Raw genomic sequence first — 25,479 nt, forward strand, 5'->3', positions numbered from 1 at the left:
CTAATTCAGAGTTGCCCATCCATCACAAATATGGACTTTAATGCTTTATGTCCTGACAAAAACACAGACTATTGGCCTGTATGTTGTCTTTATTGTGATAACTCCAGTTTTTGCACTCCCTCTTCGCCCGGTTTCCTTTGAAAAACAAGTTTTAATCTCAGTAACCTTTACCTGCAGGTGAAATGTGGTTTTGTAAATTAATTTCTCATCTAACATAATTGCATTTTTATTTTCTTACCAGATTTTGTGCTTGTGCTCTTTTCATAGTTATTTGCTTCTAGTGAGGTTTTTCTTTTTTTTTTAGGTTTTTTATTAAATGGTCTGTAGCAATTATTTTTCATCAGTTTTATCCACACATCAAAAGGGATTACTAAAATCCACATGCAAATAGAGAAGTCTGATAAATGACACTGATCTTTTTAAACCTATTTTCTTTCCTTTACTCATTCAATTTGAAATATGAAGCTTTTGGCCTTTTTTTCCCCCTTTTTGTATCATTTCTTCTCCAGGTTTCAAATGCTTGTTTGCACACCAGCTAAGCACAATCTGCTGTTTGCAGACCACATTGTTCCCTACAAACAGTATCTATTACTGGTGGGCACTCTCCCAGTTTGACATTGTAAAAGAGAGAAACTTGATCATCTAGTTCATTGGGTGTGTGTGTGTGTGTGTATATATATAATGCCACATCCTGGTTTTTTGTGTAGCAAGGAGGAGGAGGGCCGACACTTCTTTTTGCATATCCAAACACCTCTCGCACAAGCCATGGTTGTAGGAATTATCAGGGAGCGTGTTCACAGATGAGATGACACCAAAGCTCTGCTGTATCTTTCTTTTCTTTTTGACAGGAAGTACTTGAAGTACATTTCAAAGGCCTCAGCTCTTCCCTTTAGGAACAGAAAGTCTCAGATTTATTGCAGATATGAGATATCGAGGTGAGCTTTTACTTTATTTATTTTTAAAAAATGGTTTTGGTTGTATGTCTGCAGATCTTCATCTATCTAGTCTTTGTGATTCACAGCTATTTTGCACTTTGGTGCCATAATCGTTGTCTCCCTAATTACATGGGGGATCTCCATCAATGTATTTGATGTACAGGAGAAAACAAAACACATTCTTGGTGAGCTCATTTCTGCTTATTACAATCTAAATCCTCAGCTACGTCTTTTCATCCATAGTTTTATTTGCCATAAATGCTATCTCCTTTCTTTTATTTCAGGGTTTAGTCACCTAGATCAAATCAAACCAGAACTCAAAACAGATACATTTACCATGTCCTTGCAAGAGTCCGTGCCAAAATGCGGCCTCTCCAGAGTCTGCCCACCCGACCATTTTGCTATACATATCAGGAGTGGAGCAGCTAATGTTGTCGGACCAAAGATCTGTTTCAATGGTAAAATGTACGTGTTTAACATGGTAGAATCTGATTGTTTGACAAAATAGTTCCTCTGCAGTGAAACTAAACCTTATTGCTATCTCAACAGTATTATGGCCCACCTGTTGAATAATGTGGGTCCAGGACTGAACATTGTGGTGGTAAACGGTGAGTAAAATACTCTGTTTATATTGTACTAGTGTTTGCATACTGTTGGATTTGTAAACTGAACTATGAAACACTTATGATGAATAATTTAAACTTGTAATGCCCTTTCTTAAAAAAGCTTAAAATGTCTAATAAAATTGTTTCAAATTTAATTTTTGAACTTGGAAATATCAGTTGATAAAACAATCTTGGCTTGGTTTACTAATTAGTTGAGCTTCCGTAAAAAAGAAAGACGATCTACAATTTAATGACAACTGGGTAAACTCCATCTGCTGATGAATCTCATGTGATATTATCAAAAGCTCCAGAACTGCTGTTATCTAGACCTGGAAATGGGTTATTAATAATAATAATCACTTATTAATGATGTTGTTTTTTATTTCAGGTGAAAATGGAGATGTGGAAAAATCTGGCTTTCTTAATATGAAAATTGGACGTAAGAGGCGTTTTTAAAAATCTTTTAATTCTGTTTTCAGTTTCCAAGTTTATTGAAACCTTAAAATGATCTGCTTTTTTTAATGACTCTAACAAAAGACAAAGAAGACATCCTGGCATTCCTGAAGGAGATCAAATCTGGAATGATTGTTTTGGTGGCCTCGTTTGATGATGTGACAGCAAAGTAAGCCTAAATCTCAATGATTAAACAGCTAAAATGATTTCATATCGCACAGCATGACCCTTTTCTTCTACTCTGTGGCAGAATGACAAAGGAAATGAGGGAGATATTTGTTGGAATGGGAAGCTCTTTGATCAAGTCAGTAAAAGTCAGAGACAACTGGGTGTTTGCTGGAAGAGCAGGGACAGGAAACAAAAGCCCCTTTGAGAAGGTAAGTGACCCTCTCCACTGCATTCATTTTGTTCTATTTGTGTCAGAACCATCTAGTATTTTAGAATATGCAAAAAGTAAAAAAACATAATTGATGGCAAAACAAATGTCTTCTTCCCTGTTCACATGTCAGAAAGCTGTTAATAATAAGGAAACCAACATTTACGAAGAATGGCCGGAGACTGTGGAGGTGGGTGGATGCTTCCCTAGGAACCAAACCGACGGAAATAAACCTTAAAGGACTATTGTGATCAAAAGGAGAAAATTATTATCTTTTAATGATCTTTCAAGACCATTAAATGTCCATGTACAAATGATGCCCCTCCAAGTGGTTTTTACACCCCTTGAAACTCAAAACCTAACTTACTGGGCTCAGTAAGAAGAGGGATTCCTCCTTTGTTGCTCTTCTTGGAGTTTCCTTGAGTTTTTCCTCATCTGGAATCGAAGTCAAAGGATAGCAGGTGTCACATTTTGTACAGATTGTGAAGCTATCTGAGGCAAGTTTGTCATCTGTGATTCTGGGCTATATAAATAAAATACACTTGACTAGTGTACTTTAATATGCAGGCAGTTTTGTCCCTCTGAGATAAATGAACATCATTTGTTCTGATTCCTGGAGGAAAGGGGGTCATTTATTATTCAAATTTATGTGATCTGTATAGTTCCCTCTTTAATATCATATTTCTCTTTTTTTTTCTTAACATGGAAGCAAGTTTTCTTTCCTTCTCATTATTTCTATTCATGTATTTATGTGTGTACTACTTCCGTTTCTCCTCCTACGTCAGTGGTGGATGTACTGGTGGATTTACTTACTTAAAAGTACCAATGCAACAGTGTAAAAATTCTCATTTAAAAGTAAAACTGCATTAGAACTCAGACTTAAATAAAAGTACAGATGCAGTGGCAGACTCATGCCATTTGAGGGGCAGGGGCCAAATAAAGGGCGAGAAGTCTATTTCTGGTGAAAACTAACTATAACCGTTTTCTTCCTCTGAAATGCAGTGGAAAAAAAAGATATGCTAAAAGACTGAGTACAAGTGCTTTGGAATTCTATTTAAGTACCGTTAATGTCCTCATTAGCTTCCCACCACTGCTGTGTAATAAATATCCTTCCAGCCCTTTTGGCCTGTTCTTCAGGGTTTATCTTACACTTGGTTGCTGCTTCCCCGGGAGCATCATCATTGGTCCAAACACACAGAAGTTTCTCTCTGGTGGAGAGAGAGAGAGAGAGAGAGAGAGAGAGAGAGAGAGAGAGAGAGAGAGAGAGAGAAAGACCTCAATTTGTTATTGAAACTCGCTGTGAGCCCAGGAGGTGTTTGTGAAGAAACAAAATCTGGACTCTGACAGTGAGGATATGGGAGTCACGCATGGAAAGAAGGTAAGTTTGTAATTTTTTATACTTACTTTACTTTGGTATCAGTACTCGTCATGTGAAAAATACTTTCTTGGCATGCACTGTGTATTTAAGGAGATTAAAGATAATGAAAAACCCAGTCTTACTTACACATTTCATAATAAAGGCTACACACAGTATTACTTGTGTATTCGTCATCACATTTAAGCTTTTATTTTGCAGAACTTTATAGCTTTTGTGTGGTTTGTCTGTTATTATTGTCTCTACCTTTTATTTCCCAGAGACAGTGAGTTCTTGCACCAAACACAGGTCTTTATCCAATAATAAAGAACCTTGCCAACGCTGGAGAGTTGGCCTTGGAGAGTGTTTATCCCGTCATGTCCTATTAATTCTTCTCCACACAATACCCACTGTCGGAGATTCAGCCAAACAGCATGACTATACTCCCATCAACCAAACAGCAGCCAGCAGCAGATTTGTCATTAAAATGCCTCATTTGGATTTCACTTTTTCCTCATTCTGAAAATTCACTGGAAACTCGTTTTAACGACTTTATTTGAATATTGGCTGCAGGTTTTTTTTTTTTTTTAACACATTTAACAGTGCTTCTCTATATTGTTTGTGTGTGTAGATGCCAAGACTCAGTGCAGCTAAATTACAACTGACGCCAAAGGGAAACATTACATAACATGTACATTGCTTGATGATGAAGTAGACCATGTTCAGGGCTAAAAGTATAGTCTGACACATCAAATACTGATCAAGCATTTCAACAACAACAGAAAGAATCACTTTATTCAGCAGTCCAGTCTGAATACCACAGGGGCATAGCTCTTGTCTCGACCATTAATTCTGCTCAAACTCCAGCAAATGAGTAACTCAGTGGGAATCAGACTGTGTTTTGTTTGATCCTGTCATTAATGAGGTGGCAGCGCTCCACCTCCCCAGTAAGGGCACTCGCTTCACTGGACATGTGGAACTAGGAGCTGACACTTAATTTATCTGTCAGCATCATAATACAGCTTTGTGTTGCTCACAACGCTCCATTTGCATGAAACTGACTGGGAGATTTCTATCTATTTGGAGTGTTATCATGGGTCAGACTATGCATTTACTGCACTTTTTCTTTTTACTTTCCACACTTCCTAATTCACTATATCTTAGGGATAAGATTGTAATAACTATGAGATATATTTTATTCTGTCTGACGTGTCATTGGCTTTTTCTGTTGACAGAGAGATGTGCAACATTTTCCCAGCAGAAGCAAAACACACCTGAACGGGTCTGGTGAGAAATCTAAAAATATTCTGTGTGATATTGCTGATGTTTTCACTGTTGACCAAGGAGGAATATTATTTTGACTGTAAAATTAGTATCTATATTTATTCATCTGATACCTCCCAGGAACCTCTTGCTGCCACTGGCATCCATACAATTGATTATTATCATTCTTATTATTATGTAAGCCTCTTCTGGCCTGTTTGTGTGACTAAGGGAAGAAACAGTGAAGAAGTAGCAGGAATATGGCTGGATCCCTGTGAATCTGTGCTATAAAGCATAGGTGCTCACTCTATTGATTCTGGCTGTCATTAAACAGTAAAAGGGTGAGCCACAATTTGTAAAGTCAATGAACTGTTATGTTGCTGTCAATAAACAATTTGCCTTGTGACATTCAACATTCAGGCTTGTAAAATAAGTTTTAAAGCAAGAAGTGTTTAACTTTGAAAGAAGAAATAGCACAGTCTTCCTTTTGCAAGTGACTAGACAAATCCATAAGCAACCAAACACTCCCTCGTTCATGTCAATGGCCTCAGGGGTTTTGTTGCTACAGCCTTAGCTTTTGGTGGCTAATGTTTGCTAATGTAAGCTTTTGACAGACATTGCTTCTCTTCTTGTACTACTGTTAGCCTTAGCATTTAGTAGACACGATGGCTGCTCTGTGTGTGAATAGAGAGACTAGAATGAGCATCTACAGTTGAATATGCTGCAGGTTTGTAGACTTATTGATATCCAGCGTGGACATAAAGTTTTAAATTGGAAGGACAGACAAAGTAAACTCTCTAGAAGTCTTATTATAAACGGACTGATAAGATAATAAGTGTATACCCTTTGTTCAGTGCTCTCTCAGTCTATTTTTTACAATCCCTTGACAAGTCTTACTCAACCTCAAAAATGAGCTTAATACTTACACACTTGTGTAAATTACATGTGAAACATACCACACAACCTTGATCATGTGTAGCTGAAACATAAGAAACTGACTTAACATCATAATAGCACTTTGATTAAATTACTTTTTTTCTCCTTTAAATAAAAAACATATTCGCTGTAAGTTGGTATGTTTTCATTTTCAGCCTCAGCAATGCAGACACACCAAACTGAACAGCAAGAACGATACTCAGAGCTTCAGGCTCCGACAGTACAGGGTGAAGAGGACAGCCGAAATCTCATCAGACCCCAAAAACCTCTCAATCCTTTAACGGCCTCCAAGAGCCACCAGGAGCTCCACAGAGAACTGCGGCTGAGCCATAAGAGGTTTCTCTCTCACACACACACACACACACACACACACACACACACACACACACACACACACACACACACACACAGAGAGAGAGAGAGAGAGAGAGAGAGAGAGAGAGAGAGAGAGAGAGAGTTGTAAACATTCACAGTTCGGTTTCATTTTACTTATAAATCATAAAGTACTTTTGTGTTTCTGTCAGGAGAGTGTCGCAAGAAGGAAAGAGTGAACTCCAGAGGGCTTTAGAAAAGAGAAAATGGGAACAAAGGATGAAGGCGAGCGGGGATCAGGAAGAGCAATCACCACTTCATCAAGAGCTGCTGAAAAGACAACAGAGGCTAGAAAAGGTTTGCATTGGACTCTATTGGACATTTTACACAAATATACTTTACTGACAAATCATCACAGTGGTTGACAAATCAAGTCTATCTATTCTGAGAGCATGACTTATTGTATCATGCACAAATAGACAGTATTTCAACACAGAAGATTGACATTGGTGGCATCTGTGAAGCATCAAGTTATTCTGTAGTCAGCCAGTGGAGGGCAGTGTACACATTGTTAACGGCACAGCAGAAGTCACTAGAAGACAGACAGGAAACACTACCTGTATTAATGCCTTCTGAGAGCTCTACTTATATGAACTAAAAGATAATTAATGATTCTTCTCTTCAAAATTATTTTGTAAGACCATTTCGTAAAGTATCTTGTGAAAATAGTTTACCGTGGCAACACATAGGAGCTCCATATTTGACTATGTTTTAATATCCCCACAGCTGGAGAGAGACAAAGAACAACAGCTAGAGGGGCCAGAGTTCCTCCGAGTCAAAGAGGGACTGAGAAGGACTGCAGTGGATGCAGGAGAAAAAGTTCTACAGTTCTGATTTGTGATTGTATGTTACATGTATTTTCTTTTTGACAGTCAACACAATGGACTGTTAGGAATAACAACAGGCGATATAAAGTCACTATTGGTGTTTTTTATTCAAACGATTCCACTTGAGTAACATCATTAAGTCTAGATGGCTGAGTTATTTTGTGTAAACTGGATGTGTCATATATACAGTAGTTGTGTTACTATTCTGTAACATGTTTTTATGTGTCTGCAGTGGCTCTTGCTACTGTTTTCATAATACTGAACAAGATGCATATTTTTCTATGTTGTAAGTTTAATAATGAGTTTTACTGCATGGTTTTACAATGTGTTTTTTGGTATTCAGTTTTCCTTTCATACGTCATTGTTTTATTCAGCCATCTTAGGTGTTAACGTCATCAATATACTGGTCAACAATCCTTTGTCTGAGGTTCTAAGAGGGCACTAATGATGTGACTGATGTTGACACAGAGAATTATCATCAATATAAAATTACTATTACACTAACTATTGTGTCCTTTGTATGCCCTTTAATAGTATTTACATTAAGCATTCTTGAGCAACATGATATTTTCTCATGATAAATGAATGCATTTTCAGTGATGAAACATACTAATATTATACATAATATTCATTTGATTATGAAAGATATGTTTTAACCGAGGAGAAGACTTCTTTAATAAAAAATAATAGAACAAATAAATATCTCATAAAATGATAATTATAAGTATACAAGTATTGCAGAAGAATTAAGCTGATATTTATCTTTAAACCCTCTACAAACTGACGAATCTATAGTGATGGCAACAAACACATTTATCATAAGTTTAGAGGGGTGCTATGTGGGTTGCATCACATTGCCTGTGTTCATTGTTTTCAATGTATCTTTGAAATCTCTGGTTTTGCATATTGCTCACCACCTGTATCCATCTGTTCCTCAAACCACACTGAATAATAAAGTTACTATATAATGACAGAACACACAATGCATAGACAAGGAAGTTTTATTTCATTTCTTGCAATCATAGCTCTGTGGGTACAAATCATTGTATTTTCTTACATCTTGTTCAATAACCCATGATGCATTGCATCCATACATTTGTAGCTCAAAACAGCTTTTACAAAAAAGGATATACAATATATACTTATATTTATATATATAATATACACGTGTTTCTTTATGCATTTAGATGTGTTTGTAATGGGTAAAATAAGCTTTAAAAAAACACAGCCAAGTGGAAACAAATCCCAGGTAAGGTTCAACATAAGGTCATTACTAAACAAATAATAGCCAGGTTATCAAAGTCATCAACATTGGCTATCTTACAGTTAACATGAAGCCCTTCACACACAGTTTGCATATTTTCCACAATTACAGTCATGTAAATCCAGAGCCTTTACTGTACTATGGACCTGAAAGTATCAATGACAGATCGAAGGAACCGGTTTTATATGGGCAACACATTTTTTTAATGGGTTGGTTGGCTATCTCTACAGCTAACTAATAATGATACGGCATTATGTCATGACATACCTTAAATCAATAATGGTATGGTATGATTAATATCAGGATTAAAGTGTTTTCAGCCAGTTGTCAGAGGGATGATTTTGTCTCATTTTTCTTTTCTATGTTAAATCTCTTGCCAAAAACATCGCCATCCTTTATCTGAGCTGTATATTTATAGGATAACAACATATCTGAATCTACAGTAAAACATCCCCACTTCACTGTATGGCTTTAGTACTGTAGTTCATCAGGAGGACAAATGTAGAGCTCGGGCTTCTCCCACGACAGATAGGTGATGTTTAAAGCCCCGTTATTTTTTAAAATCTTTTGTACTGTGGCTGGCACCTGTGTTAAATTAAGATATGTGTATTTCTTCTGCTTTGACAGGGATAGATAGCTTAAGAGATTTTACATAAGCAACGGCAAGAAAACAGACTGAAAAAAATTATATTTGAGTTGTAAATAATCATAGTACAGGAGAAATGCCACTCAGGTAGAGACTTGACCATCATACTCAATGCAAATGATAAGTCCACTGTGCTGTGTTGTACTTTGTCAACAACATTACTTCTGGTGTTACTCACTTCACATTATATAGCTCAAAATTACAGTATTACATCATTTTTTCAATACAACAGAGTAATAATAATCATGTGTGTTTATACTAATTGATCATCATTCATGTAAACATATTTAACCAGGTCATGCAAACAGTAGACCAAAACTTCTTCCACTAGAGGTGCACAGCACAGAGCAGGCGGAGCGCCCAGACTGAGATCCCTCCGACTCAACATAAGACCCAGAGACTGACAGCAGGCGGATATTTAGATGCTTGCCAGGAACAGAATGGGGAGGATGAGCGCGATATGAACCTGATCGTTTTCTTCCCACGCACAGAGGATTCTCAACACCTTCAAAATAACTCCTCCTAACATGATGGCAGGAGGTCAGATTCCTGTGATATACGGACTTACGGGGATCTCAGTTTGAGCCTCTAATAACAGAACAGCCATAAAACAAAACAAAAAAGTCTCCTTTTGATATTCATACAGTTTGATGTTTTCCCCAACAGAAGCATGCAGACACTCCAAGTCAGAACCACTCTTCACAAACCCAGTCTGAGCCAGAATATAGAGTCCATAACCCCCAGAATCACACTCCACTTTCCAAAAAAGCTTTCAACAAAAGTAGTAAATACCTAAAAAAGGACAGAAACACTTAACATGAGAAAAAAGGGTGATTGAACAGAACAAATGGGCAGGTGGCATCGGCAGTGAAGACATGCCTTGAGATCTATTCAACTAAACAGCTACTTGGTCAGTGACTGGACTGAGTCACATTGATGGGTAAAGAGTATAAATGCATGCAGGAGTAGCGCTCAGCACTGTTTCCCTCGAGAAAGCGTTTCCCTTTTGTTGTGCCCTGTCTGGCCAGACTTTTGGAGAAAGCTGCCAGTAATGTAGAGTGTGTGAGCCAGATGGATGTAGACAGACAGTAATTGCGGTTAGAGGTAGATGTGACAGATAATGTGAGGACAAAAATAATGGAGAAGACTGCCTTTTGGCCACTGCCTTGTCTTTGATTGAGACTCCAGAAGCTTGGATCCTTCTTGAAACTAACATCCAGAACCACTGATGTACACACTTCCAAATGACCAGTGTCTGCTATAGCGGCACAAACAACAACTACATCTTAGGGGGTTTTATTTTAGGATATTCATGCAAACAGGCCCTTTCTTTAAATCACTGTGACTCGGAGCAGCCTTGCATTCTGTTCTGCAACAAAGTTAAAAAGGTGTGTATCTTGAGTCAGGATGTTTTGAATTTTTTTGGGACAATGACTTACAGTATGTTTCTCCACACTGTTACAGTGACCTGCTCGCTGTGGATGTACTCTGGTGGACACTGCCTGATAACTACTCTGCATTCCTGGCCAGACTGGGCGGGCGGGCTCTGGGCGCTCCAGGGATACAATGTCACCATGACAACGGGAGGTTGTGCTCAGACGCGACTGGCTGGCCTGCAGCAGTAGGTGCAGCTTCTCAGGCTGTCCCGATCTGTGCTGCCCTCGTTGCTTCCACGACGGCCGTCCTCGTAGTGGGACACTGGATATTAGAGCAAAACAGAGAACATATGAAGTGAAGGGAAATTCTGGTATTTGGCAACTAGGGTCTTGTTCAAATAATTCTGGCTATTCTGACTATAGGTCACAATAACTGCATGCACCACCTCTAAGTGACTCCGACAAAACAAATACAGTATCAGGGCAAAGCAGTCCACTAGCTTTTCAAAATAAACTTTATAATTAACACTTAAATTAACTTAATTTCAAATGCTTGTCAAAATCAGAGTCTAACCACAAGTAAACATATTAGATACTGTTTCTAATTGGGGATAGGGAAGATCTACTTCTGGGGCAACCAGCCGCCAAACCAAACAGCTGCCTGTTCATCTGCAAACACTGGTTTGTTTACAAGTGCGAGGCTGCGGGTTGATGCCAATTTAGTGTGTGTACATTCTAGAGAAGTAGTAGCAAGTCAGAGAAGATTTTGTCTTCTGAGGAAATTCGAGAGAAGAAGTGCAATTGCTGGCTGCACAGTGGACTTCTTTGAGGCCGATCCTGAGTGTCCACAAATGCAGTCCCAAACAACAAATTCACAACATTGTTGAGTTAGAAATGTATTTTTACCTCCCCAAAATCAGCTATATGCAAAGCCAGAGGTTCCCAAACTGTTCCACGCCAAGGTTCCCCAAATAGCATTAGCTTATAGCCAGTGCCACAAACCATCAAACCCTTTCAGGACATTTCTATAATATCTGTTAACCTCTGTTTAAGTAAAATATAAAGGGATAAATAATAATCATACAGCTAGCCTGGTTAGCCAACTACCCAAAGTAAGTATGAAGTTACCAAAAATAGCTAATCCCGTGTGCTAATTTCTGTTTGCTCTGAGTCAAATTCGTTTAAAATTATTTTTTGTAAAAAAGTTAGAACTGCCACATTTATGAGAATAAGATCTAGGTTTAAAAACACTAGAATGTTCCTTTAACAAGTTAACTTGTTAAGGAGCAACGTCATGCCTCAGCTACACCTCTAATCATCTGTCAAGCCTACTTACAGTATTCATAGTTGACACTTCCTCTCCTGTTTGTCTTGGTTTCCTGAACTCCATTCCCTTGCCTTCGTCTACTCGCCACTTCCATTCAGTCCCATGCATACCGCCCCCATCCCTTCTCTACCTACTGTCTGAAGGATGATAATGCCTGAGGCTGATCCTCCTTTTCTGCCTTCTATACATTTGTCCTAGAGCAACCTAACCAGGCGTCCTCCTCTTCCTAATGCTGCATTCACATCATATGGGATAGATGGTAGAGATGCGAAGATTCCCATTACTTGTGAGCATTTACGTCAACGGACAACACATGACAGTTGGATGATCGCACTATAGTCATTCAATTTGTATTGAATTACGTTGAACTACCGACTTTGGCATAATTCTTGTCAGTGAAGAGAAGCTCTGGAAGAAAATGTCTGTTCATTCAACTGATAACTTACGGCTCTCCTCCTCCCCATTGCCCAAATCATCCTCCTCCTCCTCCTCTTCCTCTGGGAGCAGATGTCCATGGCAGGGACTGGTGGGAGTAATCTGACTGGGTCCCTCAAGACTAGTGCCCAGCTGCAACTTCCGCATGTGGCGCACTACCGCTGTGGCATTAAATGCTTGCTACATGGACAGAAAGAGAGAGAGAGGAAGGAATAACCCTCTGTGTCTGACAGCTACTGAGGGAGAAAAACAGCAAAGTCGTACAAAATGTGCTCTATCTCCTGCCAATCTTAATACTGCTCTTTCAGCAGGTTGTTCCATGATTCAGCCAAGACACTGACCTTCCATTTACTTTTGGCAAAGTTCTTCTTGATTTGAGCGCTGACAGATTCATGGATATTCTTGTCCAGAGCTGTGTCTCCACAGATCCTGCAAAGTCAACAAGAATGAGAGAACTTGGGCAGCTGAGGCACCTTACTGGGGCTTATGCATTGTATATTTGTTGATTAGAAGGTCAATATATTTTTCAAGGAAAAATGCCAAACATTATCCAGTTTCCTAAATGTGAAAACTGGTAGCAGCTTGTTCTGGTTGACCAACAGTCTAACTCCCAAACATCACATGATGCTGGTGTATGTTCGCCACTTTTGCTTGATAAATGTCTTAAAAAAATAATCCATTATCAAAATTGTTGGTGGTTAATTTCAGTTCAATTGAAATTGAAATAAAAAGAGATGAGAATGAGAAAATTTGACTCTCTTACCATGGATGCTGGAGGGCCTGCTCACATGTGTACCTCTTCAAAGGCTCTTTCTCCATCAAGTGACAGATGAAGTCTTTGGCTGCAAACAAAATTGAAGTTCATGTTATAATAAGGTCCACTCTGATTTTCTGCTGGATCTGCTGTGGCTATTTTTAGAAATTAGTAGTACCTGAGTCTGAGATGTCATCCCAGTATGGAGAGTCAAATTCATACTCTGCTTTCAGAATCTGCTCAAATAACTTGGCATCATTTTCATCATAAAACGGAGGATATCCACATAACCTGAGGGAACGATATTGGATCATATTCAGTACTACAAAACAATCACTTTATATACTTCTCAGTGATGAATGAGCTCAGACTTACAGAATGTAAGAAATAACTCCTATGGACCAGCAGTCCACTGCTTTGCTGTACGGCTTCTGAGCAAGTACCTCTGGAGCTGTGAAACACACACACACACACACACACACACACACACACACACACACACACACACACAGCAGACATTCAGGAAGAGTGGAAAATGTACAACAGAGCAGCAGTGAGGTTGAATTCAAGTAATCTCGACCTTTCAGTAAAACCGTGTGATCTGGTAGGTCACATTAAACAGTTAGAGAGCACTTCTGAAACACTTGCAATTGACTCCGTAGTGGATGAAAGAGCCTCTCACAATGCAATGAATAAAGAGGGGATATCAGCTGAAACAGCAAGTGCTGAGCTCACATGAAAGAGAGGGGGAGGGGAGGAGAGTCTGGTTGACCACAGAAATAAATACCTTACCCACATATCCAGGAGTACCACAGGCTGTGGACATGACACTGCCCGCTCCCTCAATCTTTGACAGTCCAAAGTCACTGATCATAATTTTGGAGTCTTCGTCCATGCTGTAATACAGCAGATTCTCTGGCTGCAAAGACAAGAAGAAGGATCAAAGAGGAGGGGTTGCAAATGGGGCCAACTGTTACATTTCTGCATTCCCTGAGCAATGATACCTTCAAGTCTCTGTGGACGATCCCCATGTCATGGAGATATTTGACTGCATCCAAGATCTGGTGGATGAGCTGGCTGGCATCTCTCTCTGTGTAGAAACCTTTCTCCACAATCCTGTCAAACAACTCACCTCCAGATACCCTGCCAGGTGAAAATCAGGGAAACCAGCTAAATAGTCCTGTACCTTTACTGAAGACATAAAATATTAGAGGTTTAGGGTTGAATTCGGGCTGCAACTAAGGATTTGTTTTTTAATTAGTCAATTAATCCTTTAGTTAAAACCCTTAAAAAGCAACTTCTTCTTCCGGGCCAGTCATTACAAAAACTCATCCGGTGCAGCCAAATACTGTTCAAGATCAAGTCTAGATAGAAAAGTTAAAATCATACAAAGGACATGTAGAATATTTGGTGCAGCTATAAGAACAGTCTTGAGTATTTTAGTTGTTACAGATTATATGTGATACATATGTGATATGACTATAAACAGACACTAGAATTTGGACTAAGATTATTTAACATCCTGAAAGCTATTTGAGGGAACACAACATTTTAATGGAAATAAAATTAAATGTGGTTTTTTTTGTGCAAAACCCAAATATATTTACAATGATGTTACGAAAACCAGCAAATAGTCCCATTTGATACACTGAACCTGAGAATGTTTTGTATTTTTGCTTCATAAATTGCAGATTAATTTTCTGTAAATCAACAAAAATGTACCAGTGTAATGTTCCATCATATAATTGGCCCTTGTGTAAGGTAACGAGGAAGAATAACTCACAGCTGCATGACAAGATATAGATGGGATGTACTTTCAAAGATGTCCTCCAGTGAAACAATGTTGGGGTGCTTGATTCTGAAGAAGATAAACAGACAGACAGAAATGATCAGATTGAATACGTTTCTCTAATGGTTACTGTCAGTTGGTCACCAGATGGCATTCTTGCTGCATAATTCCAATTTTGATCGATCTGCCCTCTCTTTTCTGTGGAAAGCCCTACAGTAAACTGGGATCAAACCTATGTGTTTGCCCTAAAATACAAACTGGAAAGCCTCTCAGATCTTTCACAGAAAAGCATTAGATACGATAACTATCACTTGCTAGGAAAGACAATGAGCACTGTCTGTAGCTGAGACCTTTAACAAAGCACAGTTTAGAGCACAGCTATTCTCACACACAAAAACAGAACTGCGCCGTTTATTGTTATGAACCAGCCAACAGACAGTCAAGCATCTCTCTTGGCTCTCAAGTACAGTTGAGAGCATATGAACACACCATTGCTATAACACATCAGCAGATGAGAGGAGCTCATGTGAATTTTAGTCGAAATATAATCCCATTGTGTGTTTTTCAGATTTTTTTTATTTTCTTCCTGTCTCTTGCTGTCATGTCTGTCTTATTTACTTAATGGTGACTTAGGTATTTAGCCAAACTCCACTCCTCCCATTCTTCCATATATATTTCTCCTTCTGTCAGACCCTACCCCCCTCTCCAGTTCTCCACCCTCTATGTCTCTTTCTCTTTCTTCAATACACTGCTGCGGGGAACTCCACACCATCTCCGCCTCTGTGTGCTGTTGCCCTGGCAACAGGGACACTAAAAATAGGTCTATCTTCTTTACTCCTGACATTTCTGGTGCACAATCCTACTGTTTCTACTGACACCATGCATTTAGTCACACATTCAATTGACCCCTTGCATATATTCTGCATCCGTACATGCACTGTTGTAGAGGCTGCACTGACTAATTCCTCCTGCTGGACACAAAACATCAGCTGATACATCGTGAAGACCTTGACCTCACCTGTGTAGTACTGCAATCTCATTTTCAATGTTGTTCTCTTTGCCTTCCAACGCTTTCTTGGGGATGCACTTGATGGCCACCAACCTCTGGGTCCTCTTCTCCTCTGCTAGAACCACCTCTGAGAAAGCTCCCCTAAAAACAGAGGCAGTGAAAAACACATACACACATAAATGCACACATTAGAGAAAGAAAGAGAAATGTGTGGGAGTGTGGGGTGAAATGGACAAGATCGGAAAGCTAAAGTAGGAGTCGTTCTTCTTAAGCTACAGGCGATGGTGAAAGTGTACCAAGGAGAGAGAATATTCAGAGCTTTTCATGCAAATCCTTTTTTAATTTATCTTGATATCTTTTTACCACAAATGTGTGCTTTTGTTTGACTCCGACACTAAATAAAGTCCAGTCATTAGATATGTATGTGGCATTGACTAAACACAACACCAGAGCTTTTAAAAAAGATCTCAAAATATCCTCCATTCAGTCATCTGTGTGCGTGTGTGTGTGTGTGAGTGGTGTTTAGATGAATAATTCAAAATGGTGACATTACCGAGACGTTTTGGGGCCTGAGAAAAGGCTCAGGAGGTGAGGTGAAGCAACAGTCACATATAGACATTTATAGTAATATCAGTTGCTTTTAAAAAATAGATAGAGTAAATGTAGTGTGGTTGTTTCTGAGGGAGACTAGACTGCATTATGGATTACGGCGATGGTGAGAGGGAGAATAGTGTGTATTTACACAGTCTCCCTACAGGAGCGTGGGAGGGAGCTCAGGAGGAGGCCTGAATGCACGAACATTGTTAGCAACCACAGGGATCCTTTACATGTGTGAGAAACAGCGCTGTCATGCAATACACAATGGAAGTCCAATGTTCATGCTTTAGCAAATAGTCTCTCCTTTTTCCATCTGTCATACTGTGGAGCATGTGAGGAGTTCTCACTCCTAACTTCATTTAAGTCTGAAACCTTATATAAAAGGATGCAGACTTCACCGTGCTGTTGCCAACAGCAACCATGTGATAAGGAGGCAAACATCTCTCACTTTCTGTTTATTCTGCTTTTAATGGTTATTAACAGCTAATTGCAGAGCAGAGCAGAGTTATTGTGCAACCTGACCGTCTCTCAGAACACCACCTCCCAATGTGCACTTTTGTGTATCATAAATGCTCAGTGTGGATCCGTGTTAATCCTTGAGATGCTTTGTACCATGGCACAGCAGAAACCTTTGCATAGTGAAGCTGATGCACACCAGGAGAGACCATTCTCTCACACACATCTCTGGTTTCATTTTTAAAAAGTCCTTAAAATAATCTCAAAGCGAAATCTCATAAAGCTCCAATCCTCATCGACCCATAAAAGGATTTTAATGTGTTTAAGTCTGCAGCATTTATATTCAGGGTTTCTTCATAGGGTCAAGAACGTTTAACTTCTATTATCGTGGGTAATAATCTATTTAGTGTTATTGGCTGTTTCAAATAGAAGGGTCAATGGGCCAAGACAGTGAGATAGGCCCTAAATTCACTGGCATGTGAATTTATAGTAGGAATCAGATGGACATTTTTACTAATGAGAATAGTTCCGTTTCTGGCCATGCATGGAGAAAGTGCTTTGCCTGCAACTAATGATTATTTAAATCGTTTTCTAGAAATAATTTTCTAATTTAATAGAAAATAGTGAGGAAAATGCCACAATGTCACTGTTTTTCTCAGAACCCAAGGTGGGGTCTTCAAATGATATTCAGTTTACAACAATAGAAAACAAAGAAAAACAACAAATTCTCACAATTAAGAAGTTTTTTTATCCATCGACTATTCAATTAATGGACTAATATGACAAATTTTGACTAATGTATGGAACGTAATCCATACTTTATGTACACTGCTCCCAAAACAAAAAAGAGCTTGCATGCACGCTTTTCTACTGTTGCCGTGAGACACATTGTAATTAACCATCCAGTTGCTAATTTCTACTTGGAGACATAGTAGGGGTGGGCTCTCAGGGGGTTTGGGAAAAGGAACAGCTGACAGTGGAAGAGAGGAAGCTACTGTAGCTGTTATTCTGAACTGATGAGAGTTGTGAGCCAATGTGTAAGTCACTCATCGTTAGAGAGGAGTAAAATGAGACAGAAGAAAGGTTTATGTTATTTTCCAGCATTGTAGAGTTCAGTTTTTTTCAGTCTCTAAATAAAACACTGTTTCTTTATTCCAACAGCAGTTAGCAACAGACCACGGAAATCTTGACACATCATTTTATCTATTTTATGCCAATAAATAATCCTGGCATGCACTTTAACTTGCTGCACATTGAAATAAATAAGTTTCATATGAGTCATTGGTCTCAAGACTCATAGCTGATGCGTGGCCGTTTTTGTGTACACGAACAGTATATTTTTAGACATTTTTACAGATAAACTAAACCTCCATAAGATAGATAGATAGATAGATAGATAGATAGATAGATAGATAGATAGATAGATAGATAGATAGATAGATAGATAGATAGATAGATAGATAGATAGATAGATAGAGCATGATATAAAAGACCTATGTCTAGTAATCATGCATCTGTAGCGGTGTGATGGTGTCTGCCCCAAAGCCGTAACACCACATGAACACCACAGCATGGGTCTCTGTCTCTCTCTCTCACACACACATACACGCACACACACAAGTTGTTGAAGACACTGTAATCCCAGCTGTCCATATGGGAAAATATTGATTCACACATTCTCATATCGCTGTCAGTGTCTCACAGTGCTTTCACTATGATAAGTGTGCTCTTATTGCGGTCTTCCATGTCTTTCTCCTGACAATTTATCAGTATCATTTTAACATGATTGATTGTTTTTAAACTGCAATGTAATGTGCAGAGACATACTCAAGAGGTCCAGGATTGAGCAGCAGCTATTTGCAAATCGGTTTAAGGTCAACACTTACAAACATCTATTGGTAGAAATAGAATATAATAATATATGAAGGTTTTCATAAGTGTATAATCATCTGAATATAAGAATTTTTATGTTTTCGTGACCTTAGAATGAGCCGTTTCTATCTATCTGTGTTCTATCTATATATATCTATTTTGCAAAAGGATACTAGATAGCTGCTTCAATATAAATGTCTTAAATAGAGTGTAAATTGGTTGCAGTCCAATAAGAGGCAATCAACTATGTAAAAAAGAATACATTGTAGCATCACAAAAGCATACATTCCAAAATATTTTTTGAGTGGCAAATGACCTGAACCGATAATGGGCATAGATATCTACTTCATGAAGTGGGTGTAGACTGTGACTAACTACTGAAATATGTTGTCTGTTTTCAATTAGCTCATCTACTCGCTCCAAGTCAAGCCTTAAGTTACATTTTTATTGTCTATTACATAGCTGTTGCATCTTGTTTTTACTGCAACTGGACTGGACACAATAACTAAAGCACACTGCACTCAAAATGATGGATGTTTGCTGCAATGGAAAACATTTTTTATGTTCAGGTCCTGGATTTAGTGACATCTAGTGGTGTAGTTGCAGATTGCAACCTCCCTTGCGTCACTGATGGAAGCTACAAGCTTCCATCAGTCTATTGATCTCACCTGATGGAAGCACTCCCTTCAAGTCCAACATGCCTCCAAGTCCCGAAAAAGCTTTCTCTTTTAGTTTAATCCATTTTGTGTGTGTGCTTGTCAGTGTGTGTGTGTGTGTGTGTGTGTGTGTGTGTGTGTGTGTGTGTGTGTGTGTGTGTGTGTGTGTGTGTGTGTGTGTGTGTGTGTGTGTGTGTGTGTGTGTGTGTGTGTGTGTGTGTGTGTGTGTTTGACAAAGACAGAAAGAGAATAAGTGCGGACATACAGTACAAACCCAAATCCCAAACAATCTCCAGATTCATTCTTACATTGGCATCATTATAATGTTATATATTCATATCAAAAAAAGCTTGAGACTGGACCATTCACTAACAATTGTACAACTGTATATTTTCCATCTACTCTACTAAAGTCATGTGTAGGTCAAACCTCTTAACTGCTCTGCTCTTCTCTATAAATAAACCGTGCTTTCCAACAGTGTTTAGTACTGCGTAGTCACAATGTTTATACTCCTACACATTATCCACCAGGACTGTACAAGTAATTCTTAAAACTGGCCTGTCTCATATATCTTACTTCGGTAACACATTATTTGAAGGGTTGTGCATAGGACTGACTTGACACCATCATAATCATGACATGACACTCGTCATCAACATGAAGGAGTCATTGAATGTCATTCGATTAATTATGTAATTTCTAAAGCAAAGTTGAAATTGTTTCATATGTCTTTGTTAGATGTCCCTCCTGATGTTAATGCTCAATTAGGCAACATGTAGCCTATTTTAATAGTAAATCAATTAATGTATTATGAAAAAGGTGCTCATACTGCTGCTCCCACTGAGAATCAACACCAAATTCTGTGGCTCTTTGCAGGTTTGTATCATGAATGTATCATTTAACTATGCTGTTTGGTGCTATGATGGATAGATCTGAAAGGACAAGTGAGCGTCAACAATACGTTTAAGAAGTACTCTACTGTGGATGTTTAGAACAGTTTTTATTGCTGTGTTGTGGTCTGAAATTATTTTGTTAACTGGCCCCATGTTCTTCATTTCTGCCAGATAAGCTGCCAGCTTGCAGGGAAATATCTTTCCACAGGACTCGTAACTGATCTTATGTTCATGCATCAAAATTAGTACTCCTTAGTCTCGCCTAACATCCTCAACAGATAAATATCTATCAGCTAGATCAATAAGTAATTCATGGGACATTTAATCAAACTACAAAAGAAAAAGACATTCCTGATGTCAACACTGATGAAAGACAGAGTTTATAGAGGTTAGAGTCTTACACATCTAGTGATTACATTGATTACAACAATAACCCTGAACAACTACAGTAGTGAGATGCTCTACATTTTTACACTGTTAAAGGAGAAAAGTGTTTATGTGAATGACTACAGAAAAGTCAAAACATGTGCAACCAAACTGTGACAGACCTGGTTTGGGGGATGGAGGATTTTTTCATCTGCTAACCTGCAACCTCGAGGACAGCTTGTCCTGAAGTGGACTCCAAACAGAGGTAGAACTGTGAGGATTAACTGGATCTGAATATAATATTTCAACATAAATCAATTAACTTCACACACTGAATTCCTGGATAAAGCTCCTCTGTAATCTTCTCTCCCAGCATAAGGAGCTTTCCGTCAACACATTAATTCTGCCCTCTGCCAGGTCCAGCTACAGTGACAGGAGGGAAAGAATATTACTACAGCTTCTTTCACATTTTTTTCTGAAAATATGAGAACATGGTATCCTGGCAATTCACTTTTTCAATCCTTGTTGCATAACCCTTAATATCATATTTCAAATTACAATCACTGTTTTAAGTTCCTGCAAGTCTTCCGGAATCATAACAGAAGTTATCAGCGTTAAGCAGCAGTCATGAATTCTCAAATATACAATCTGCTAGTCAAAGTGCATTTCATACAGCATGCACAACCCAGAGACACAGACTGATAGAGTCGTATTTGATGTCCTCCTACAGCTCTCGACATAACCAGACAGCCTCATCATCTTCCCACTGATATTTCACTTTTTTGGATGTGAACCAGAGTTGCGCAGTCATTAAAATCTGATTCTGTGCGGCCTCTCTGGGGAAGCAGGTGCGATTCCAAGAAGAAAGAAAACAACCACACTCCATATGGCACATTCGTGTCATCACAGGTGGACGTGTGCTAGGTCACTTGTACTTAGTTTGGGGGGGTGGAGAGAAGCCGCCAGACCATCTGGGCTCAGTCCTGTCCCCCCCGGAGAGTGCAGTCACAGGTCTGTGTAAGTCCAGCCCTCACCATTACTGACTGCATGGCAACCTTTACCCCGCTGGTTGAAGATTAATTTTGCAGTTTATTGCAAAATGAAGGTGTATTTAAGTCACAACGTAAATATAATCTGTTTGATTCCAGACTGTGCAGCAGTAACTAAATGTAATCAGGGTCAATGTAAGGGCAATGGGAAATACAGGTGCAAACCAGACCACATCACACACGTAGGTGAGTTGAACTTGAGCTTAAAAAGTTTTTCTGACAAATCGTAGGAAGCAGCTGCAGGTACGAGTTTATGTGATCTTTCCTTTTATGTTAAAAATAACATGTGTGCTCTTGATTAAGAAATTAAGAGGCGTACATATTCGTAACCTGTTCCACAGTCTCTCACATCCCTCCAGTCAATCATATGAGCAGAAGAAGGACACATTCAGAGATAGACGATTATTAAAAAATTACAGGTTTCATTGGGTTTTGTATAGTAATTACTAAGTAATATAAGTCGTGGGCAGTAAGAAAGAACCACTCAATTTAGTTAGAATTTAGTTTCAGGGAAAGTGGCTGGATGAAACATGACCTTGCATCCATTCTGGACCCACTCTCCTCACAAACAGAAAACCAATTAAGAGCTAACATGAAGGCCAGACTGCCTACATATCATCACCTCTGTGAAATCATCCATGTGCACTGCACATTATGCACATTACAGTATCTACACTGGATTGCCAGGATTGGCTTAGATCAGTGATTGGTGCTACACACTATAGATAATTTTGTTGAATGGCTAATATAAAGTCCTCAGCTGTCTAAGTCATATTGTTTTCCTTACATTAATTAGTGTTAAATGTTAAATGCAAAGAAATATGAAGTTACTCATTTGCACAAACACTGATGTAATGTCCAAGACAGGAAGAATAACTGACAATGATGCTCAATAACAAAAAAATTGCAGCGTGGCTGTAATAAAGACCAGCTTGGAAAAATGAAAGCTGCTCCCAAAACTAGTTTCATTTTCAATGTTTTTATTTGTATATATTCTGTTGACTGCGATTGACTGACTAGTCAATACATAAAAACCAAGCTGCAGTCTATTTAAAATGTTTTTGTGCTGCACAGAATACTTTGCTGCTGCTCTGTATGCTTTTTGAATACTTTCAGGAGACTGGAAATAGTTGAGTCAGCATCAAACGGCGGCCAAGAACAAGACAAGTCTGAGTCAAAATAGGCATAAGTGACAGGCACGTCCAAAATGTCAGTCTTGAGAGACTTCAGCGTCAAGACTGAAATATTGCAGCCCAGACAGCATGGACAGATGGGGGTAAAATGAGTTGTGGGTGCCTTTTGACCACTTGATTTGTCCAACTCTCTGTAAATTGTGTGTGTTACCTGCAAGTACCCTTCAATTACAACACAGAATTACATAAACTGTAGTTATTACATTATTTGGCTGCTACACAAGCTTCATTATATTTTGCCTCAAACTTTGGAATCCAACCAGAGATAGTTTGTTGGAGCAACCTGTCTTCATGCTTGCTGTCTGTCAGTTGTTTTTGTGGTAATTTGATTTAAAATATCTCTGATAATAAAGAATAGATTTGACAAAGGGCACCGCCTTAACATAAGACATCTAGACTAATGCACATTTAAGGGTCAGCTCATCCAAATCCCACTAAAACATATGCAGATTGTTTTAGATTAATTTTCCAAGGCTTTGAGACACAAATTTGGAGGTTATGGAGCTAAAATTATATTTTAACAATTGAAGAGCATTACACCTTCCCTGAATAAAGTTATTTAATGTACCAACTGACACAAGGAAAGGTGTTCAGGACCCTTGAGGGTCTGGGGCCACTGGTGCAGGTGACCTCTTTACCCGTTTGTAATACAGCCATGCCTCGACAACAGCATTAAACTATCAGTGCAACTTACGTTCCCAGCACTTCTTTGAAGTCATAATGTTCTTTGATGTCTGATGTCTTCTTTTTCCATCCATTTCCATCCTCTCCAAGAGGCATCCTACAACGCTGATCGGATTCGCCACACTACAGCTACGGGGCAAAAAGAACAGAATAAAATGAAAAGACTGGACAGTTCGGTGTTGACCCACCCCATGTGTAATCAAACCTAAATACATCTTTGATCAGGGTGATTGTGCTAAACCATAGTGATTGGACCATGCAGTCACTTTTAATTAAAATAAGTGTTTAATATTTAATTTCCCTCAAAGGCAACACGGTTTTGTATCATGTATTTTGGGTTTTTAACCACATTCTGATGTTATCTCTATTATAAACATCATTCCAGCACACAGTGGGGAAATAATAGACAGATAATAGACTTGAAATATTACACAGCAATCAATGGGCACTCTTGCACTATTTAATGGAGTCAATTAGGAGTAAGACTGTGAAAGATATTCTGCCTCTGCATCAGTTCAATATGTCCATTACAGTTTGGCTGACTGGTGTGATTGTTACATAAAGCCCTCAGCCATTAAATAAACAATTGATTTTCCTGATTAAGCGTTCTGGTTTTTGCAGCTCTTGCTTGCATTTTTTAAGACCTTTAGGTTTGATTGTTATGGATGACAGGAGGTCAAGTTAGTGTGCATGATAACTGATAATAAGCTGAAAAAGTCCAATCAAAGTAAAAGCCCACTTGTGCTGTGGGCCTGACCTACACTGCAGTCTCTTAGTTTTACAATCTTTTTTCTCTTGCGTTATTCTTTATTTCATTAGACAGGATAAATTAAAAAGAAAGCTCTTATAAAATAACAAATGAGAACAAACGCACTAACACGAAAATAGATCAAAACCAAAATAAATGTGCGCACTGACAAGAAGATATGACTATTGCCCTAAGAAGCCACAACAGACTTCTTTTCTGAGAACCGTCCAGACCACAATAAATAGCAACAAATAACAGCTTGAAAGTAGGGCAAACAGTGCAGCAGAGGCAGTCGCAAAAAAGGGACCATGTAGCCTACCGTCTCAAAAGACCAACGCATGGTCAGTAGAGGCAGATACCAGCTGGGGGGGACCTGTGCTATATTTAACATCTGAAGCTTTAAACAATTAGGTTGCTCTGAATAAAAATAAATACATTTAAAAAATCTACAAAAACAAGAAGCTCTGGTCAATCAGAAACATGTATTCCACTGAGCAACATTTGATAACCTGCATTAAGGGCTGCAGGGCGTGAATGACAAGCAGCTGAATGGAAATTAAAAACATTTGCCGGTGCAATATGTCTGCAACACTGACACGAGTCCGACTTTGCGTGTTGATTGATCATGCATGTGTCTGCTTAACGGAAGAAAAGACGGTGTGGGTGTGCGAACCGTAGGCTACTGCAGCGCTCAAGGGTACGGCAGTCAAAGGAAGGCAGCATCTTTGGGTTAAATCAGGAGGCTGCAGACATGCGACACGGGCACGCACCAAAAGCTTTTACAAGTTATACATGCCCAAAGACAAACTAACTACGATTGATGATGCATTTCGGTGAATATATAACTGGAAAAAACAAACAAGCAACAACACATACCTAAATGGCGATATGTAGCTGTGATGTGTTCTCCTTCCCTCTGGGAGCGATGTGGTTGCTGTGCTGCTTGTGCGCAGCGCTGGGTCCGCTCAGACTTCTCCTGACGTCAAGAAAACCAGACGTCTGTGGACGTAGTGCAGCATAAAATCACTCACTGTTCTCTTAACAACGTGATCTGCGATTCACCTTATGATAGTCGAGCCACCGTCTGTTACATGTGAACAGATTTTGTGTGCATCTGCTTGTTATTTTCTGCGAGCTTCTCGAGGCGCAGTTGCCCTTTTTTTGCATGCTGTGCGCAGGGTATGCAAGACTGTTTTAGAGCCTTTCAAAAACAGGCATAACGTGTCACTGTGAATAATTTATCA

The 25,479-nt window shown here is 38.9% G+C and overlaps 3 protein-coding genes across 3 annotated transcripts; 2 read left to right on the plus strand and 1 right to left on the minus strand.

The window, feature by feature from the left end:
• The first annotated feature begins 757 nt into the window (after positions 1-757).
• si:dkeyp-67f1.2 (uncharacterized protein LOC556106 homolog) lies at positions 758-2,935 on the plus strand. Its single transcript, XM_051415761.1, has 8 exons — positions 758-935; positions 1,022-1,120; positions 1,220-1,400; positions 1,485-1,543; positions 1,929-1,979; positions 2,078-2,162; positions 2,244-2,370; positions 2,503-2,935. Exons 1-8 carry the CDS (start codon positions 923-925, stop codon positions 2,605-2,607), a joined length of 720 nt encoding a protein of 239 aa, XP_051271721.1. The 5' UTR covers positions 758-922; the 3' UTR covers positions 2,608-2,935.
• Positions 2,936-3,018: 83 nt separating this feature from the next.
• On the plus strand, positions 3,019-8,079 carry LOC127372237 (protein FAM107B). Its single transcript, XM_051415762.1, has 5 exons — positions 3,019-3,747; positions 4,959-5,010; positions 6,078-6,258; positions 6,447-6,591; positions 7,021-8,079. The coding sequence occupies exons 1-5, from the start codon at positions 3,724-3,726 to the stop codon at positions 7,126-7,128; spliced, it is 510 nt and encodes a 169-aa protein (XP_051271722.1). The 5' UTR covers positions 3,019-3,723; the 3' UTR covers positions 7,129-8,079.
• Positions 8,080-8,106: 27 nt separating this feature from the next.
• Positions 8,107-25,397, minus strand: camk1a (calcium/calmodulin-dependent protein kinase Ia). The gene is made up of 12 exons (XM_051415760.1): positions 25,112-25,397; positions 23,498-23,616; positions 15,731-15,862; positions 14,707-14,781; positions 13,928-14,066; positions 13,716-13,842; positions 13,299-13,374; positions 13,102-13,214; positions 12,933-13,011; positions 12,511-12,598; positions 12,181-12,349; positions 8,107-10,729 (listed from the first exon to the last, which is right to left on the minus strand). Exons 2-12 carry the CDS (start codon positions 23,581-23,583, stop codon positions 10,626-10,628), a joined length of 1,188 nt encoding a protein of 395 aa, XP_051271720.1. The 5' UTR covers positions 23,584-23,616; positions 25,112-25,397; the 3' UTR covers positions 8,107-10,625.
• Positions 25,398-25,479: the final 82 nt, after the last annotated feature.

The sequence above is a fragment of the Dicentrarchus labrax genome, unplaced genomic scaffold (assembly GCF_905237075.1).
Source record: "Dicentrarchus labrax unplaced genomic scaffold, dlabrax2021, whole genome shotgun sequence".
Classification (NCBI taxonomy): domain Eukaryota; kingdom Metazoa; phylum Chordata; class Actinopteri; family Moronidae; genus Dicentrarchus; species Dicentrarchus labrax.